Below are 17,883 nucleotides of genomic sequence, written 5' to 3'. Positions count from 1 at the left end.
AATCTTCTATCCTTGGCAGAGGGTACTTGTTCTTGATGGTAACTTTATTCAACTGGCGATAATCAATACACAACCGCATACTACCGCCCTTCTTCTTTACTAATAACACTAGAGCTCCCCATGGTGAGACACTAGGTCGGATAAAATGCTTGGTTAACAACTCTTCCAATTGATTCTTCAACTCTCTCAACTCTAGTGGCGCCATGCGATACGGAGAGACGAAGATTGGAGCCGTCCCAGGTATCAGATCAATAGAGAAATCCACTTCCCTTTCAGGAGGAAGAGAGGTGACATCCTCAGGAAAAACTTCCGGAAATTCACAAACAACAGGGATTTATGTAACACTCAGATTATCACTAGGCTCCTTGGTAAGAACCAAGAGAACTGACTTTTCATTCTCAAATAAGAAATTAACCATGTCAACCGTACCTTCCAAGATAGTAGTTAGCACATCCTTTGGAGTAGCTTCACTAGATGGAATGATAATCAACTTCTCTTCACAACCAATAAACACCGAGTTGGTGGAAAGCCAATCCATCCCCAAAACCACATCAACCTTCTTAAGTGGTAAACAAATAAGATCAATCTGGAAAATTCTATCATTCGCCGAGAGAGAACAATTTTCACAAATCAACGGTGTCTCAACCACATCATCCATGGCGGTAGTAACCACCATAGGAGGAGACAAGGGAATTGCTTGCAAGCCAAGACGCTTCATGCACCAAATTGATACAAAAGAGTGTGTCGCCCCACAATCAAACAATACAAAACAAGGATGATTATTGATGAAACACGTACCAACAATTAAGGCATTGTTGCTCTTAGCCTTCCTTGCATCCAAAGTATAAACTCGACCGGCGCTCCTCCCTTGCATATGATTCTTATTCTGAGGGCATTCCCTAGACATGTATCCCTCCTTATGACAAGTAAAACACATAATTCCACTTACATTACATTTTCCAAAATGATACTTCTTACATACTTGACATTGAGGAGGTTGGTTAGGTCTTACATGTTGCACCTGTTTTCCCTTGAAAGCCTGAGATCTAGGCCTAAACTGGCTTCCTGGCCTTCTTTGGTCTCTCTGCCCACTCCTGTATAGATCCCTTTCTTCTTGAACTTTCTTCAAACTGTTCTCAGCCACATAACATTGCCTCAACAATTTAGCATAAGAAGTGAATTCCCTTTGATAAACACTATGAGAAATTTCACCCCTCAGACCAAAAATAAACTGATCAATCTTCCACCTCTCATCCGGTGCGTACGCAGCTTGTCTAGAATACGCAGTCATATCTTCGAACTTCTCAGCATACGCAGCTACTGACGTAGTACCCTGCCTGAGCTGTTGAAACTCAAACTCTTTCTGAGTCCTCAAAGAACTAGGAAAATACTTATCCAGGAAAATAGTCTTAAAATGCTCCCAATCCCTAGGTATTCCTTGATTGGTCATAAGAGTCGAAGCACTCTCCCACCATCTCACAGTTGGACCCTTCATCATGTGAGAAGCAAACACAACCTTATTTTCTTCACTACAATGCACTATCCAAAAAATCATTTCCATGTCGGTTATCCACTCCCGAGCCTTCACAGGATTCAGCCCACCATGGAATTCCTAAGGATTCATGCGGAAGAAATCTCGGAAACTACCACCTGTAGCTACCTGTGGAACTCCTTGAGGATGCAAACCACCATTCCATTGCTGCATCATCTGTTGCATGAATTGATTCTGTTGTTGTTGCATCTGTTGCATAAATTGAGGCCATTGAAAACCTTCACTACCACTTGGCGGTTCAGAGTCTGAATTTTGGGTTCTGGGTCTACCATGACCTCTGCGTCTGTCAGCCATGATCCTGAATGTCATACAAATAGGATTAAGTTGATCAGGCTCAATACTATGAATATAATATAACACCAGGGACAATGATGACAACCCACATATGAGGCAGAAAGGAATACTTATAATATTTCATGGCTAGGTCGAGGATACGACCTGCTCTGATACCAACTGTAACACCCACATATAATATATGTCTAGAATACATATCATACATAGTGTAAAACTGGTACTGAAATACATAAGTGCCTAGCAGCACAGTGTACATATAAAAATACATGCCCAAAATAACATAATGTGGCATAAATGTACATAAGAGTGCCCAAAATAAAACTACTGATCTAGATCATTAGACAATGATCTCAAAAATATCTACACAACGGAAGAAAAGCCACCAGTCCTCAGGTAAGCAAGACATCACTCTATCTTGCCCTTACCCTTATCCTGCTCAGGACCACCTGAAAAATAATCAACAACATGGGGTGAGATAATAATCTCAGTGGGTTCCCTATCTTATGGGTCCACTCAGCTCTACAAGGTTTTCTAATCAATAATCAACTCATATCCAACTCAAGTCGACAAGGGAACGAAGACTTGAGCGATGGGGAAACTATCTCGCAATTGTATGGCAACATGCATCTGAGTTCTCGCAACTCAAACCAGATCATTATTCAGGTCACGACACATCAATTCCCGAATGGACTTACGTCTAAGCCATGTCCGATTCATGCATGCTCGTATGATTCGACTTTCGCGGTGGATATCCGGTTCCTCTATAGGACTTAAGCCCACTATTGAGAACCATCACTCGTATGGGACTCTACCCACTTGGAGTCTCTTTCACCGTATGGGCCTTATCCCACTTTGGTGTCTACCTTTCCCCCATGTCCGCCATGGTTGGGGCTTAAACCCAATTGAGACTCGAATCATTGGTCCCACATCCCAATGCTTACACATCTAAGCATACCAATAGAGATGTGTACCACCACAGAAAACATACATTCTGAATACATGATTGGTTCTATAATCATCGGTTCCACGAACCATAACATAATTCATCAATCATAGTTGACTTCATTCACCACAATACACCATAATAACATGGCATGTTCCATACAATGCGTCTTGTTCTCAATCAAGGCAACAATTCGTCCACGACCTCCACATAAGCGTCATACGAATGAATACCGTATTCTCGCATTATCTAGATTATAAACCTCACTCATGACCTAATTTCAATCATAGGTTAACTCACTAGATTCATCATGTAATTTTCACCATTAACATGTATTCAACATAAACATAACATCACAATTGATTAATGGATGGAAGAATGCATTTAGAAACACTTAGGAAATGGATTTTGAAGTTTTTAACTTGAGTCAATCGATTGGTTGGGGAAGCCCAATCGATTGATTCCACTCACATTTCTGTTTTTCAAAATTTGCTGAGTGTTAATCGATTGATCCTGAGTGTCAATCGATTGATCTTGTTGAAAATTTCCACTGTTCATATACAACAAGTTTGTGCAATCGATTGACATGCAGTGTCAATCGATTGGTCTTGTAAAAATTTCTTTTTTCTGCTAAACCAACGGCTATCAATTGATTGATAACAGGGGCCAATCGATTGGTTCACTCATATTTTCATTTTTCCACTTCTCAGAACACCATTTTCCTCTATAACTCCATTTCCAATCAAACCCACACTCCTTCTTCCAACACATCCATCTCACTACATGCTCATATACACATGTACAACTAGAATCCCAAGTTCATAACTACAAGGATTTCAACATCATAACATAACCATAACAAATCATATTATCATACCAATCATAAAAACACATCAAGGTACATGTTCATGAAAATCAACAAGAGCAAGAAAATATTCATCTTATAGCATGGATATTCATGATTTGTGTAACATTCTACAACCCTAACTTTTCTAGAAACCTAAAGTTCTAACTAGAACCCACCTCAATAAATTGAAGAGGAGAAGTTGTGGAAGATAAAATGAGGATGAAGATGATGGTGTTGGTTCCAAGTTTTTTCCTTCTTCTTCTTCTCCACTAGCCTTGATTTTCCTTCTTCTCTTAAGCTTCCTCTTTCTTTCTATGCTTTCCTTTCTCTCTACTTATCCTTTCTGATACATAGAAACCAAATGGCAAGTGGTAGGTGGTATAAGACACAAACATGTGGTGGTGAGTGGGTCAAAGGTCATAAACAAGTGGCCATTATGATTTGTGTGGTTAGAAAGTGGTGGAGTGGTAGCAACAAATATCTCAAGTGGCACTAACTTGTAATATTTGTTCTACCGGAGCTATTGACCCATTATTAGTGTTACCAAAATGTCCCAATTAATAAAAGGTCAATTCCAAATAATATTAATTAAGTCAACATGAACTCACTATTTGCTCTATTTATCCCAATTGGCAACTTTTAGAGCACATAGGAACTCAGTTGATCTCAATTAATAGGAATTTAGGCATTTAAGGAAATACGGGGTATTACAACATGAGTAATACTTCGAGTGTAGCACCTTGGTTATTTAATGTTGCAGTAACTACCATAGTTCGGAAATTCATTAGTAGGGTCGTTCTAGGAAATGGAAAAACTTTCATTGGTAGTTTAGTTAATACTTTCCCCTCAAATGGAACAAAGATTCCAATAGCTGAGGGAACTTGCTTAGACGGCTTAGATAAAACATTGGTGGAAGGTAAGATTGTTTTGTGTGAATCACGGGGGTTCGAAGATTTGGTTTCTCAAAGTGGTGCATATGGTATAGTCTCAAATGTTGAAGAGTCTCTAGATGACGTAGCATTTGTTTCTGGTATGCCTTGAACTAACTTGAACTCAAAAGACTTTAAACTTATTCAATCTTACGCGAATTCTACTAGATCCTTAGGAACGTTAAACAGTGAGATCTTAAATGACACAATTGTACCTAGAGTTGCTTCTTTGTCTTCTCGGGGTCAAAATCTAGTGGTTCTAGATATAATGAAACCAGATACAAGTGCCCTAGGATTGGATATCTTGGCTGCATTTTCACCTCTAGCCTAACGTTCTTCTAGTGTTGGTGACACCAGAAAGGTTAGCTATAGCATAGAATCTGGAACCTCTATGTTATGTCCTCACATTGCCGAAATCACTGTATATGTGAAATCATTTCTTCCAGATTGGTTACCCGCTGCTATCAAATATACTATCATGACCATAATAAAACCTGTGAATGGTACTTATAATGATTTGGCCCGGGAGTTTTCTTATGCATCAGGCTATGCCAATCCACCACTAGTAGTTAACCCAAGACTTATTAATAACATCACAAAGGATGATTATGTGGAAAAGCTTTGCAACTGTGGTTACGATGATGAAAAAAATAAACAAATTAGTGGCAAAAACTCAAGATGTCGTGGAACTTCTAACCCTTCATTAGTAAAAGATCTAAATTATCATGCACTAGTGATTCCTATTGCACCTAAAAAACAATTCAATATTAAGTTTCCTAGAACTGTTACCAATGTTGGCTCTCCTACTGCAACCTACAAGGTTATTTTCACTCCAATACCAAATGCCAAGATTGTCGTGGCGTAAAATCTCGTCTCATTCAAATCATTAAATGAGAAACAATCATTTGTGTTCACAGTTGTTGGGAGTGTAGGGTCAAGTCAAACTAAGTTTTCTTCGTTACTTGTTTGGTCAGATGGCACCCACAATGTCAAGAGTCCAATCATCGTATAATTAACGTCTTAAACCATGATATTGTTATGGAAAAATAACCATGTGATTTTTTTGTAATTAAACCATATAACTAAGAAGGACTCTTTCTTGTGTTTGAGTTTGGTGTCTTTATGAAAAATAAAAATTTATATGCCTGCAAAAAATTCCTTCTTTAAGAAATAAAAAAAAATTGTATTGAAACTGTTTATTTCTTCATGGAAATTCTAGTCCCACTTTAATATTTTGATATTTTATTGATGTAATTGGTATTAGTATTTGAATGTGATGAATGTAAATTGATGTGAAATTGTGATTAATGTCGGTAGAATCTCTTAACTGAATAGAACTTTTGTGATGGTAAGGTTCTAACTGTGACAATGTTCTTGTTTTTTTTATCGGGGTGGGGGTTACTTGAAGCAGTTACCATTCTAAATGTATATACATAAAATATTTTATCTTTAGTTTACTTTATCTCTTGTTTTTTCTGATTTGAAATATTAAATGAACATATCTTTCAATGTAATCATGAATTATCAATATTATTTAACCAATGTTCTCATATTCACATAGACACAAGATTCATGTTTTGGAAAAGATAATTGATTAATAAAAACGTTAGACGAGGTAAATTAGAAATGTTCATGTACAGTTTTTCGGAAAACAAAACCCCAAATCCAACCTAACCGAGCTATATCTAAAGTTAACTCGATATTTTTTTCAATAAATACTTTACTTAATAAAACACAAGGGGTGCTAACCCAATACAAAAGGGAACCAAGCTAAACCAAATTATTGGTTTGATGCACGAGTTTTAAATTTTAAACCGTATCAAATCGTTACTAAATTTTTTAATTAAAAAAACCATGAATTTCGACCGTTATACTTTTTAAATTTTTTTGATAAAAAATTCTTTTTGACTTTTCACTTCAATTTTTTTCAATAAGCATATATTTCTATAATTGAATCTAGAATTGTATAATAAAATTATAATTTAATATTAATAAAAACAACTATTCTCTTTTTTAAATAAAAAATATTTTTAAATTATTTTACACAGTTATAATAAAATATAAAAAGAATTAAATAAAAATATGAAAAAAATTATACTTAAATAAAAATAAGTTATTTATACTTAATTATTTAAAAAATAGTTTACGTAATGCAAAATTTAGAATTTAAATTTACTTATTAATCGTTAAATGAAATTTGATTTTTGAATGATAGTAAATTTTTTTGTTTAAAACAAACTTCAAGTTAAAGTTATGTTTAAAACATTGAAGCAAGTAAGTTATATTAAACTGTACCAACATATATGCATAATATAGTGCAGTAATACCAACTGAGTGACACTAATACCATCTCTTATTAATGGTTAATAATCGCGGTTCGATTTAATTCGATTTTAATATTTCAAACACTTCTAAATTGTCGTAGAGTTTGTACGCATGAATAATTAGGATAATTCAACCTATATTTGAGTTTGTATAAGACTGATGAAAACTCAAATGTATGAAAGATGAAATCTAGAATTTTGTGTGAAAATGATAGACTTTTCTGAATGTATTTTTCTGAATCCGGAATGCTCAATTTATAGGTCAAACTAATATTGTTTCATAAGGTTGCGACCCTTGATGAAGCACATACTTTCAGCAACACTTTTGCTAAATTTTGCACTGTTTCGCCTACAACAATATTTTTCAAACGTTGTATTGTTTTAGCTAAAGTAACACTTTTACCAAATATTGCACTGTTTCACCTACAATAAAAGTTTAAAAAGGTTGTACTATTTTGCATTCTGCAACACTTCAAGAAGTGTTTCCTATTTCTTAATTCAAAATACAAACTACATAATGGAACACTTCACAAGTGTTTCCTATTTCTGAATTCAAAACACAAATTGCATACTACAACACTTCACAAGTGTTGCCTATTTCTGAAGAAAAAAAATTAACATTCACTTGCATAATTTCTTGTCATTTTGAAACGCACTCAAGATTATTAATTGTTAATAATTTACAACAATCCCCAACTTGTTCTAATAATGGCAAGACCAATTCTAATAAAAGAGAAATAAAAAATGTTAATACAATTAATATTTCAAACACTTCTAAATTGTCGTAGAGTTTGTACGCATGAATAATTAGGATAATTCAACCTATACTTGAGTTTGTATAAGACCGATGAAAACTCGAATGTATGAAAGATGAAATCTAGAATTTTGTGTGAAAATGATAGACTTTTCTGAATGTATTTTTCTGAATCCGGAATGCTCAATTTATAGGTCAAACTAATATTGTTTCATAAGGTTGCGACCCTTGATGAAGCACATACTTTCAGCAACACTTTTGCTAAATTTTGCACTGTTTCGCCTACAACAATATTTTTCAAACGTTGTATTGTTTTAGCTAAAGTAACACTTTTACCAAATATTGCACTGTTTCACCTACAATAAAAGTTTAAAAAGGTTGTACTATTTTGCATTCTGCAACACTTCAAGAAGTGCTTCCTATTTCTTAATTCAAAATACAAACTACATAATGCAACACTTCACATGTGTTTCCTATTTCTGAATATAAAACACAAATTGCATACTACAACACTTCACAAGTGTTGCCTATTTCTGAAGAAAAAAATTAAGCTTCACTTGCATAATTTCTTGTCATTTGGAAACACACTCAAGATTATTAATTGTTAATAATTTACAACAATCCTCAACTTGTTCTAATAATGGCAAGACCAATTCTAATAAAAGATAAATAAAAAATGTTAATACAATTAATTTTTCAAACACTTCTAAATTGTCGTAGAGTTTGTACGCATGAATAATTAGGATAATTCAACCTATACTTGAGTTTGTATAAGACCGATGAAAACTCGAATGTATGAAAGATGAAATCTAGAATATTGTGTGAAAATGATAGACTTTTCTGAATGTATTTTTCTGAATCTGGAATGCTCAATTTATAGGTCAAACTAATATTGTTTCATAAGGTTGCGACCCTTGATGAAGCACATACTTTCAGCAACACTTTTGCTAAATTTTGCACTGTTTCGCCTACAACAATATTTTTCAAACATTGTATTGTTTTAGCTAAAGTAACACTTCTACCTAATATTGCACTGTTTCACCTACAATAAAAGTTTAAAAAGGTTGTACTATTTTGCATTCTGCAACACTTCAAGAAGTGCTTCCTATTTCTTAATTCAAAATACAAACTACATAATGCAACACTTCACAAGTGTTTCCTATTTCTGAATATAAAACACAAATTGCATACTACAACACTTCACAAGTGTTGCCTATTTCTGAAGAAAAAAAAATTAACCTTCACTTGCATAATTTCTTGTCATTTTGAAACGCACTCAAGATTATTAATTGTTAATAATTTACAACAGTCCCCAACTTGTTCTAATAATGGCAAGACCAATTCTAATAAAAGAGAAATAAAAAATGTTAATACAATTAATATTTCAAACACTTCTAAATTGTCATAGAGTTTGTACGCATGAATAATTAGGATAATTCAACCTATACTTGAGTTTGTATAAGACCGATGAAAACTCGAATGTATGAAAGATGAAATCTAGAATATTGTGTGAAAATGATAGACTTTTCTGAATGTATTTTTCTGAATCTGGAATGCTCAATTTATAGGTCAAACTAATATTGTTTCATAAGGTTGCGACCCTTGATGAAGCACATACTTTCAGCAACACTTTTGCTAAATTTTGCACTGTTTCGCCTACAACAATATTTTTCAAACGTTGTATTGTTTTAGCTAAAGTAACACTTTAGCCAAATATTGCATTGTTTCACCTACAATAAAAGTTTAAAAAGGTTGTACTATTTTGCATTCTGCAACACTTCAAAAAGTGTTTCCTATTTCTTAATTCAAAATACAAACTACATAATGCAACACTTCACAAATGTTTCCTATTTCTGAATTCAAAACACAAATTGCATACTACAACACTTCACAAGTGTTGCCTATTTCTGAAGAAAAAAAATTTAACCTTCACTTGCATAATTTCTTGTCATTTTGAAACGCACTCAAGATTATTAATTGTTAATAATTTACAACAATCCCCAACTTGTTCTAATAATGGCAAGACCAATTCTAATAAAAGAGAAATAAAAAATGTTAATACAATTAATATTTCAAACACTTCTAAATTGTCATAGAGTTTGTACGCATGAATAATTAGGATAATTCAACCTATACTTGAGTTTGTATAAGACCGATGAAAACTCGAATGTATGAAAGATGAAATCTAGAATTTTGTGTGAAAATGATAGACTTTTCTGAATGTATTTTTCTGAATCCGGAATGCTCAATTTATAGGTCAAACTAATATTGTTTCATAAGGTTGCGACCCTTGATGAAGCACATACTTTCAGCAACACTTTTGCTAAATTTTGCACTGTTTCGCCTACAACAATATTTTTCAAACGTTGTATTGTGTTAGCTAAAGTAACACTTTTACCAAATATTGCACTGTTTCACCTACAATAAAAGTTTAAAAAGGTTGTACTATTTTGCATTCTGCAACACTTCAAGAAGTGGTTCCTATTTCTTAATTCAAAATACAAACTACATAATGGAACACTTCACAAGTGTTTCCTATTTCTGAATTCAAAACACAAATTGCATACTACAACACTTCACAAGTGTTGCCTATTTCTGAAGAAAAAAAATTAACCTTCACTTGCATAATTTCTTGTCATTTTGAAACGCACTCAAGTTTATTAATTGTTAATAATTTACAACAATCCCCAACTTGTTCTAATAATGGCAAGACCAATTCTAATAAAAGAGAAATAAAAAATGTTAATAAAATTAATATTTCAAACACTTCTAAATTGTCGTAGAGTTTGTACGCATGAATAATTAGGATAATTCAACCTATACTTGAGTTTGTATAAGACCGATGAAAACTCGAATGTATGAAAGATGAAATCTAGAATTTTGTGTGAAAATGATAGACTTTTCTGAATGTATTTTTCTGAATCTGGAATGCTCAATTTATAGGTCAAACTAATATTGTTTCATAAGGTTGCGACCCTTGATGAAGCACATACTTTCAGCAACACTTTTGCTAAATTTTGCACTGTTTCGCCTACAACAATATTTTTCAAACGTTGTATTGTTTTAGCTAAAGTAACACTTTTATCCAATATTGCACTGTTTCACCTACAATAAAAGTTTAAAAAGGTTGTACTATTTTGCATTCTGCAACACTTCAAGAAGTGTTTCCTATTTCTTAATTCAAAATACAAACTATATAATGCAACACTTCACAAGTGTTTCCTATTTCTGAATATAAAACACAAATTGCATACTACAACACTTCACAAGTGTTGCCTATTTCTGAAGAAAAAAATTAACCTTCAGTTGCATAATTTCTTGTCATTTGGAAACACACTCAAGATTATTAATTGTTAATAATTTACAACAATCCTCAACTTGTTCTAATAATGGCAAGACCAATTCTAATAAAAGAGAAATAAAAAATGTTAATACAATTAATTTTTCAAACACTTCTAAATTGTCGTAGAGTTTGTACGCATGAATAATTAGGATAATTCAACCTATACTTGAGTTTGTATAAGACCGATGAAAACTCGAATGTATGAAAGATGAAATCTGGAATTTTGTGTGAAAATGATAGACTTTTCTGAATGTATTTTTCTGAATCCGGAATTCTCAATTTATAGGTCAAACTAATATTGTTTCATAAGGTTGCGACCCTTGATGAAGCACATACTTTCAGCAACACTTTTGCTAAATTTTGCACTGTTTCGCCTACAACAATATTTTTCAAACGTTGTATTGTGTTAGCTAAAGTAACACTTTTACCAAATATTGCACTGTTTCACCTACAATAAAAGTTTAAAAAGGTTGTACTATTTTGCATTCTGCAACACTTCAAGAAGTGGTTCCTATTTCTTAATTCAAAATACAAACTACATAATTGAACACTTCACAAGTGTTTCCTATTTCTGAATTCAAAACACAAATTGCATACTACAACACTTCACAAGTGTTGCCTATTTCTGAAGAAAAAAAATTAACCTTCACTTGCATAATTTCTTGTCATTTTGAAACGCACTCAAGTTTATTAATTGTTAATAATTTACAACAATCCCCAACTTGTTCTAATAATGGCAAGACCAATTCTAATAAAAGAGAAATAAAAAATGTTAATAAAATTAATATTTCAAACACTTCTAAATTGTCGTAGAGTTTGTACGCATGAATAATTAGGATAATTCAACCTATACTTGAGTTTGTATAAGACCGATGAAAACTCGAATGTATGAAAGATGAAATCTAGAATTTTGTGTGAAAATGATAGACTTTTCTGAATGTATTTTTCTGAATCTGGAATGCTCAATTTATAGGTCAAACTAATATTGTTTCATAAGGTTGCGACCCTTGATGAAGCACATACTTTCAGCAACACTTTTGCTAAATTTTGCACTGTTTCGCCTACAACAATATTTTTCAAACGTTGTTTCGTTTTAGCTAAAGTAACACTTTTATCCAATATTGCACTGTTTCACCTACAATAAAAGTTTAAAAAGGTTGTACTATTTTGCATTCTGCAACACTTCAAGAAGTGTTTCCTATTTCTTAATTCAAAATACAAACTACATAATGCAACACTTCACAAGTGTTTCCTATTTCTGAATATAAAACACAAATTGCATACTACAACACTTCACAAGTGTTGCCTATTTCTGAAGAAAAAAATTAACCTTCACTTGCATAATTTCTTGTCATTTGGAAACACACTCAAGATTATTAATTGTTAATAATTTACAACAATCCTCAACTTGTTCTAATAATGGCAAGACCAATTCTAATAAAAGAGAAATAAAAATGTTAATACAATTAATTTTTCAAACACTTCTAAATTGTCGTAGAGTTTGTACGCATGAATAATTAGGATAATTCAACCTATACTTGAGTTTGTATAAGACCGATGAAAACTCGAATGTATGAAAGATGAAATCTGGAATTTTGTGTGAAAATGATAGACTTTTCTGAATGTATTTTTCTGAATCCGGAATTCTCAATTTATAGGTCAAACTAATATTGTTTCATAAGGTTGCGACCCTTGATGAAGCACATACTTTCAGCAACACTTTTGCTAAATTTTGCACTGTTTCGCCTACAACAATATTTTTCAAACGTTGTATTGTTTTAGCTAAAGTAACACTTTTACCAAATATTGCATTGTTTCACCTACAATAAAAGTTTAAAAAGGTTGTACTATTTTGCATTCTGCAACACTTCAAAAAGTGTTTCCTATTTCTTAATTCAAAATACAAACTACATAATGCAACACTTCACAAGTGTTTCCTATTTCTGAATTCAAAACACAAATTGCATACTACAACACTTCACAAGTGTTGCCTATTTCTGAAGAAAAAAAATAACCTTCACTTGCATAATTTCTTGTCATTTTGAAACGCACTCAAGATTATTAATTGTTAATAATTTACAACAATCCTCAACTTGTTCTAATAATGGCAAGACCAATTCTAATAAAAGAGAAATAAAAAATGTTAATACAATTAATATTTCAAACACTTCTAAATTGTCGTAGAGTTTGTACGCATGAATAATTAGGATAATTCAACCTATACTTGAGTTTGTATAAGACCGATGAAAACTCGAATGTATGAAAGATGAAATCTGGAATTTTGTGTGAAAATGATAGACTTTTCTGAATGTATTTTTCTGAATCCGGAATGCTCAATTTATAGGTCAAACTAATATTGTTTCATAAGGTTGCGACCCTTGATGAAGCACATACTTTCAGCAACACTTTTGCTAAATTTTGCACTGTTTCGCCTACAACAATATTTTTCAAACGTTGTTTCGTTTTAGCTAAAATAACACTTTTACCAAATATTGCACTGTTTCACCTACAATAAAAGTTTAAAAAGGTTGTACTATTTTGCATTCTGCAACACTTCAAGAAGTGTTTCCTATTTCTTAATTCAAAATACAAACTACATAATGGAACACTTCACAAGTGTTTCCTATTTCTGAATTCAAAACACAAATTGCATACTACAACACTTCACAAGTGTTGCCTATTTCTGAAGAAAAAAATTAACCTTCACTTGCATAATTTCTTGTCATTTTGAAATGCACTCTAGATTATTAATTGTTAATAATTTACAACAATCCTCAACTTGTTCTAATAATGGCAAGACCAATTCTAATAAAAGAGAAATAAAAAATGTTAATACAATTAATTTTTCAAACACTTCTAAATTGTCGTAGAGTTTGTACGCATGAATAATTAGGATAATTCAACCTATACTTGAGTTTGTTAAAGACCGATGAAAACTCGAATGTATGAAAGATGAAATCTGGAATTTTGTGTGAAAATGATAGACTTTTCTGAATGTATTTTTCTGAATCCGGAATGCTCAATTTATAGGTCAAACTAATATTGTTTCATAAGGTTGCGACCCTTGATGAAGCACATACTTTCAGCAACACTTTTGCTAAATTTTGCACTGTTTCGCCTACAACAATATTTTTCAAACGTTGTATTGTTTTAGCTAAAGTAACACTTTTACCAAATATTGCATTATTTCACCTACAATAAAAGTTTAAAAAGGTTGTACTATTTTGCATTCTGCAACACTTCAAAAAGTGTTTCCTATTTCTTAATTCAAAATACAAACTACATAATGCAACACTTCACAAGTGTTTCCTATTTCTGAATTCAAAACACAAATTGCATACTACAACACTTCACAAGTGTTGCCTATTTCTGAAGAAAAAAAATTAACCTTCACTTGCATAATTTCTTGTCATTTTGAAACGCACTCAAGTTTATTAATTGTTAATAATTTACAACAATCCCCAACTTGTTCTAATAATGGCAAGACCAATTCTAATAAAAGAGAAATAAAAAATGTTAATACAATTAATATTTCAAACACTTCTAAATTGTCGTAGAGTTTGTACGCATGAATAATTAGGATAATTCAACCTATACTTGAGTTTGTATAAGACCGATGAAAACTCGAATGTATGAAAGATGAAATCTAGAATTTTGTGTGAAAATGATAGACTTTTCTGAATGTATTTTTCTGAATCTGGAATGCTCAATTTATAGGTCAAACTAATATTGTTTCATAAGGTTGCGACCCTTGATGAAGCACATACTTTCAGCAACACTTTTGCTAAATTTTGCACTGTTTCGCCTACAACAATATTTTTCAAACGTTGTATTGTTTTAGCTAAAGTAACACTTTACCAAATATTGCATTATTTCACCTACAATAAAAGTTTAAAAAGGTTGTACTATTTTGCATTCTGCAACACTTCAAAAAGTGTTTCCTATTTCTTAATTCAAAATACAAACTACATAATGCAACACTTCACAAGTGTTTCCTATTTCTGAATTCAAAACACAAATTGCATACTACAACACTTCACAAGTGTTGCCTATTTCTGAAGAAAAAAATTAACCTTCACTTGCATAATTTCTTGTCATTTTGAAACGCACTCAAGATTATTAATTGTTAATAATTTACAACAATCCCCAACTTGTTCTAATAATGGCAAGACCAATTCTAATAAAAGAGAAATAAAAATGTTAATACAATTAATATTTCAAACACTTCTAAATTGTCGTAGAGTTTGTACGCATGAATAATTAGGATAATTCAACCTATACTTGAGTTTGTATAAGACCGATGAAAACTCGAATGTATGAAAGATGAAATCTAGAATTTTGTGTGAAAATGATAGACTTTTCTGAATGTATTTTTCTGAATCCGGAATGCTCAATTTATAGGTCAAACTAATATTGTTTCATAAGGTTGCGACCCTTGATGAAGCACATACTTTCAGCAACACTTTTGCTAAATTTTGCACTGTTTCGCCTACAACAATATTTTTCAAACGTTGTATTGTTTTAGCTAAAGTAACACTTTTACCAAATATTGCACTGTTTCACCTACAATAAAAGTTTAAAAAGGTTGTACTATTTTGCATTCTGCAACACTTCAAGAAGTGTTCCTATTTCTTAATTCAAAATACAAACTACATAATGGAACACTTCACAAGTGTTTCCTATTTCTGAATTCAAAACACAAATTGCATACTACAACACTTCACAAGTGTTGCCTATTTCTGAAGAAAAAAATTAACCTTCACTTGCATAATTTCTTGTCATTTTGAAACGCACTCAAGATTATTAATTGTTAATAATTTACAACAATCCCCAACTTGTTCTAATAATGGCAAGACCAATTCTAATAAAAGAGAAATAAAAAATGTTAATACAATTAATATTTCAAACACTTCTAAATTGTCGTAGAGTTTGTACGCATGAATAATTAGGATAATTCAACCTATACTTGAGTTTGTATAAGACCGATGAAAACTCGAATGTATGAAAGATGAAATCTAGAATTTTGTGTGAAAATGATAGACTTTTCTGAATGTATTTTTCTGAATCCGGAATGCTCAATTTATAGGTCAAACTAATATTGTTTCATAAGGTTGCGACCCTTGATGAAGCACATACTTTCAGCAACACTTTTGCTAAATTTTGCACTGTTTCGCCTACAACAATATTTTTCAAACGTTGTATTGTTTTAGCTAAAGTAACACTTTTACCAAATATTGCACTGTTTCACCTACAATAAAAGTTTAAAAAGGTTGTACTATTTTGCATTCTGCAACACTTCAAGAAGTGTTTCCTATTTCTTAATTCAAAATACAAACTACATAATGCAACACTTCACAAGTGTTTCCTATTTCTGAATATAAAACACAAATTGCATACTACAACACTTCACAAGTGTTGCCTATTTCTGAAGAAAAAAATTAACCTTCACTTGCATAATTTCTTGTCATTTTGAAACACACTCAAGATTATTAATTGTTAATAATTTACAACAATCCTCAACTTGTTCTAATAATGGCAAGACCAATTCTAATAAAAGAGAAATAAAAAATGTTAATACAATTAATTTTTCAAACACTTCTAAATTGTCGTAGAGTTTGTACGCATGAATAATTAGGATAATTCAACCTATACTTGAGTTTGTATAAGACCGATGAAAACTCGAATGTATGAAAGATGAAATCTGGAATTTTGTGTGAAAATGATAGACTTTTCTGAATGTATTTTTCTGAATCCGGAATGCTCAATTTATAGGTCAAACTAATATTGTTTCATAAGGTTGCGACCCTTGATGAAGCACATACTTTCAGCAACACTTTTGCTAAATTTTGCACTGTTTCGCCTACAACAATATTTTTCAAACGTTGTATTGTTTTAGCTAAAGTAACACTTTTACCAAATATTGCACTGTTTCACCTACAATAAAAGTTTAAAAAGGTTGTACTATTTTGCATTCTGCAACACTTCAAGAAGTGTTTCCTATTTCTTAATTCAAAATACAAACTACATAATGGAACACTTCACAAGTGTTTCCTATTTCTGAATTCAAAACACAAATTGCATACTACAACACTTCACAAGTGTTGCCTATTTCTGAAGAAAAAAATTAACCTTCACTTGCATAATTTCTTGTCATTTTGAAACGCACTCAAGATTATTAATTGTTAATAATTTACAACAATCCCCAACTTGTTCTAATAATGGCAAGACCAATTCTAATAAAAGAGAAATAAAAAATGTTAATACAATTAATATTTCAAACACTTCTAAATTGTCGTAGAGTTTGTACGCATGAATAATTAGGATAATTCAACCTATACTTGAGTTTGTATAAGACCGATGAAAACTCGAATGTATGAAAGATGAAATCTAGAATTTTGTGTGAAAATGATAGACTTTTCTGAATGTATTTTTCTGAATCTGGAATGCTCAATTTATAGGTCAAACTAATATTGTTTCATAAGGTTGCGACCCTTGATGAAGCACATACTTTCAGCAACACTTTTGCTAAATTTTGCACTGTTTCGCCTACAACAATATTTTTCAAACGTTGTATTGTTTTAGCTAAAGTAACACTTTTACCAATATTGCACTGTTTCACCTACAATAAAAGTTTAAAAAGGTTGTACTATTTTGCATTCTGCAACACTTCAAGAAGTGTTTCCTATTTCTTAATTCAAAATACAAACTACATAATGCAACACTTCACAAGTGTTTCCTATTTCTGAATAAAAACACAAATTGCATACTACAACACTTCACAAGTGTTGCCTATTTCTGAAGAAAAAAATTAACCTTCACTTGCATAATTTCTTGTCATTTTGAAACGCACTCAAGATTATTAATTGTTAATAATTTACAACAATCCTCAACTTGTTC

General features: G+C 31.9%; 1 protein-coding gene and 1 pseudogene across 1 annotated transcript; one reads left to right on the top strand and one right to left on the bottom strand.

The window, feature by feature from the left end:
• Positions 1 to 334: 334 nt before the first annotated feature.
• LOC127123942 (uncharacterized) lies at positions 335 to 1,561 on the bottom strand. The gene has a single exon (XM_051054115.1). It carries the CDS (start codon positions 1,559 to 1,561, stop codon positions 335 to 337), a length of 1,227 nt encoding a protein of 408 aa, XP_050910072.1.
• Positions 1,562 to 4,683: 3,122 nt separating this feature from the next.
• On the top strand, positions 4,684 to 5,577 carry LOC127123941 (subtilisin-like protease SBT4.4; annotated as a pseudogene).
• The last annotated feature ends 12,306 nt before the right edge of the window (positions 5,578 to 17,883 follow it).

Source organism: Lathyrus oleraceus, chromosome 2, assembly GCF_024323335.1.
Source record: "Lathyrus oleraceus cultivar Zhongwan6 chromosome 2, CAAS_Psat_ZW6_1.0, whole genome shotgun sequence".
Classification (NCBI taxonomy): Eukaryota; Viridiplantae; Streptophyta; class Magnoliopsida; order Fabales; family Fabaceae; genus Lathyrus; species Lathyrus oleraceus.
This window is presented reverse-complemented; position numbering and strand designations above follow the sequence as displayed.

What these genes read in the sequence shown, in the direction of transcription:
- LOC127123942 (XM_051054115.1), bottom strand. Translation starts at nt 1,561, where the DNA reads ATGGAAATGATTTTTTGGATAGTGCATTGTAGTGAAGAAAATAAGGTT.